At 35.6% G+C, this 4,122-nt stretch overlaps 1 protein-coding gene across 1 annotated transcript; it reads left to right on the top strand.

The window, feature by feature from the left end:
• Window positions 1-586: 586 nt before the first annotated feature.
• On the top strand, window positions 587-3,729 carry LOC123254482 (2-aminomuconic semialdehyde dehydrogenase-like; the record flags this gene model as incomplete). Its single annotated transcript, XM_044683493.1, has 2 exons — window positions 587-781; window positions 2,478-3,729. Coding segments are annotated over 2 exons (648 nt in total), but the record flags the coding sequence as incomplete, so codon positions are not given.
• Between the last annotated feature and the right edge of the window lie 393 nt (window positions 3,730-4,122).

Below are 4,122 nucleotides of genomic sequence, written 5' to 3' on the forward strand. Positions count from 1 at the left end.
ATATAATACATATTTACATAATTATATATTAAATACCCACACTGTGTTATGTAATCTTGGTGCTGTGTGCCAAGCACTGAGAATATAACTATAACCTTCACATAGCCTAAATTCTTTTCTTTTTTATAAATGCTTACCTTCCATCTTAGAATCAATACCACGTATTGGTTCCAGGGCAGAAGAATAGTAAGAGCTTGGCCATGGAGATTAAATGACTTGGCCAGAATCTCATAGTTAGGAAATGTCTAAGACCAGATTTGAACCCAGGACTTACTGCCTCCAGGTCTGGCTTCTCCATCTCCAGTCACTTAGGTGCCTCCTAATAGCCTACATGCAAGATAAGACAAAAGAGGGGACTGAAATCAGCAAATGCATCTTGAGTGCCTCCTGTGTGGAAGTCACTGTTAGGCTCCCTTCAAAGGATGTACCATAATTGGGAAGCCAAGGCTTGCCTGAAATGATATAAGGCGACACACAGAAAGTGCCAGCATTGTGAGTGTTCTCAGAAAAGCTGTAGGGTGGGTACTCAGAAGAGGATTCTAGAAGAAGTTTAGAGCTTGAATTGGCCTGTAAAGAATGATGTCCTTCTTCTCATATTCTCATCTCACTTGCTTCTCAGGGTGAAATCTGCCTCTGTACCAGTAGAATCTTTGTCCAAAGGAGCATTTATGAGGAATTTTTAGCAAGATTTGTGGAAGCCATAAAAAAGTGGAAAGTTGGTCCTCCTTCTGATGCTACAAGCAGCATGGGAGCCCTGATTAGCAAGACCCATTTAGAGAAAGTAAGTAAATAAATTGCAGGGTAAAGAGTTCTGGAAAGACCTCTTAAAGAAAAACTCAAAGCATGGCACATTTCAGGGGAATACTGTGGGAAACTTCTATTCATTATTATTCAGCTCTGAAGAGCACAATCTCTATGCTTTACTTATCTCTGGATACAAGTCCAGAGTAAGAAATTTTCTGGAAAAAAAAAAAAGAGAAATAATTAAATAAATTTGTGGTTAAAACAGTCATTGGATAATAAAAAGTACCAGATGTAGGAAGTCAGATTCAAGAGGTCACCCTACCACGTGGGAAAGAAAGAATAGTTGTCAGCCAGGTTGGTCAGCAGTAAACCAGGATATTATTAGGACAGGATAGGCAGGGAATTCCATGGCCAAAAGTATTTTGTGGAAAATTCCTGCCCATTAGGTAGCTGTAGATCAGGGCTTCTTAACCTGAGTTCACTGATACCATCCCACTCTCCATGGATGGGGGAAAAAACAACTATATATTTACTTTTAAACTACATGTTTATTTTTACTTTACCTGAAATTTAGCATTTTAAAAATTAAATAAAATTAAGCATTAATTTAAATTAAATTAAAAGCACCATTCTGAGGAGAGCTCTGTTGACTTCACTGGACTGTCAAAGGGCCCAAGACACAAAAAATGTTAAGAATCTCTGCTTTAGAGGAAATTTGGAAACTTTCTTCAGGAACATCTTTTTTTTGTTGTTGTTGTTTCTTCATCATAAACTTTGAGACCTTCCCCCACCTCCCTTTTATATAATTAATTTAGAATAATTTTTCCATGGTTTCATGATTCATATTCTTTCCCTCCCTCCTCCCTCCCCTTTCCCAGAACTAATGAGCAATTCCACTGGATTTTACATGTATCATTGTTCAAAACCTATTTTTCAGGAATATCTTTAATGATCAGAATTATTGTCATCCATAGGTGATGAGTGAGAACCATTTGTTTAGAAGACTTGATCAAATTAACTTTGGGAAATTAGGGCTTTGAGATTTAAAAGATTAATTGACTAAGCTACTTCCTTTTTGAGGTGTTTAAATCATTCTCCTGTATGTAGCCAGAAAGAGGTAAGATGTTCCTTCAAATGGATTATTTCATTTTCTATCTACAAGTTAGTTTAGCTTCAATGTCTAGGAAAAGCTTTTTGCTTAGTGGGGTTGAGGTATACCTCGACTATGTAGTAATTTAATTTAAATTTAATTTATTTAAAAAAACTTTCTTGATAAACTGCTCTAAATTCAGACATGAAACAAATAATAAAATCAAAATCTTTAATTAAAAAAGGTTTATTAAGTTAATTAATTATTAAATATTTATTAAGAATTAAGAAAAAACAAATGTTTATTTGTGTGTGAAACACTGGTAGGTACTGGGGGTTAAAGACAAAAACTTGACTTCAAGAAACCTACATTAGTATTTTTTTTTGCAGCCAATTATCACTCTGAAATCAAGAATAAATTAAAGAATAAATCTCTTTTCTCTCTTTTGCCGGCCAACATAGCTTTCCTACATGGCTGCCAGTAGATTTTGAAACAGTCTTCACTCCTATTTCTTCATTTCCATTGGTGATACAAGCTTCTCAAGGAGGACCTCAAAGGGTGGAATGATGTTGATGTCTGTAGGGAGTTGGAGGGGGAAATGTTGGACAGTATTAATTACTAATTAAGAATTTTTTCTATCCAGGTTAGAAATTACATAAAGAAGGCTTATGTTGATGGGGCAAGAATTCTGTGTGGAGAGGGTGTGGATAATTTGGATCTCCCACCCAGAAACAAAGGGGGCTATTTCATGCTTCCCACTGTGATCACTGACATTAAGGATGAATCTTGTTGCATGAAGGAAGAGATATTTGGCCCTGTTGCTTGTGTTGTTCCTTTTGATACCGAAGAGGAAGTGATTGAAAGAGCTAATAATGTGAAGTATGGCCTCGCAGCAACTGTGTGGTCTAACAATGTTGGAAGAGTCTGGCGAGTATCTAAGAGATTGCAGTCAGGATTGGTCTGGAGTAACTGCTGGCTCATCAGGGACCTGAACCTTCCTTTTGGTGGAATGAAAGCTTCAGGAATTGGTAGAGAGGGAGCAAAGGACTCATATGATTTCTTTACTGAAGTGAAAACAATTACTGTTAAATATTGATTTTTACTTATGAAAAAATTATGATGAATGTCTTTTAATAGTGTGATTAGCATATAGTTGTGAATAGAAATAATAAAATGAATGAGGATTAAGAAAGTTACAGAAAGTAAATGGACGATTTTGATTTATTAAAATTATACATCTGTTGCACAAACAAAACCAATGCAGCTAAAATTAAAAAGGAAGCAGGTAAATGGGTGGGGAGAATTTTTGCATTGAGTATCTCTGACAAAGGTGTCATTTTTAAGATATATAGGGAATTGATTCAAATTTATTAGAAGGAAGGCCATTATCCAATTGATAAGTAGTTAGAGGACATGAACAGGTTCTTTTAAGAAGAAGAAATTCAATCTACCAATAGTAATATGAAAAGACTGTCCACATCATTAATAAGATGTTTTGAAGATTTGCCTCATATTCATCAGATTTGCAGAGTTGACACAAAAAAGGAAAATGATGAATGTTGGAATTTGGGAAGATAGGTCCATTAATGCCCTGCTGGTAGAGCCGTGAATTGGTCAAGTCATATTAGAAAGCAATTTGGAACAATGCTGTGAAAGTTAAACTAAGCTGTAACTTTGATCATGATGAAGTCTAAAATCCAAAGAGTCCAAAATAAAAAAGAATCTATACGTACAAAAATTCTTAAGGAAACTAAGGGAATGGCTAAACAAATTATGGCTTAGGAATGTAATGGAATACTTTTGTGTTTTAACAAATGATAAAGAAGATATGTATGAACTAACCAAAACACTCTGCAATAACAATATTAAAAAATATAAGACAAAAAACTCTAAAAGATTTGTGAACTCTGATCAAATGCAATGACCAGCCACAATGCCAAAGGACTTATGATGGAACATTCTATCCACTTTCTGATAGAGAAATAGTGAGTTCAGGGTAAGGACTGAGACACTTTTTCTAGAACACAGACAATGGGGGATTCTCTCTTGTTTGACTATGCATATTTGTGACAAGGGTGTTCTTCCCCGACCCCCATGGGGTAGAAATGGATAAAAGAGAGAATGTGCTTTTTTTGTTAATTGTACCAGAACTTGAAATGTACCTCTGGGGCTCTGGTCTCTTATAGTGAGCTTTTACCTTATCTTGTTCAAACTAGGTGAACTTTTATCACTTCCAGCAATTTTCTTCCTTCCTTCCTTCCTTCCTTCCTTCCTTCCTTCCTTCCTTC

Source organism: Gracilinanus agilis, unplaced genomic scaffold, assembly GCF_016433145.1.
Source record: "Gracilinanus agilis isolate LMUSP501 unplaced genomic scaffold, AgileGrace unplaced_scaffold23135, whole genome shotgun sequence".
NCBI lineage: Eukaryota > Metazoa > Chordata > Mammalia > Didelphimorphia > Didelphidae > Gracilinanus > Gracilinanus agilis.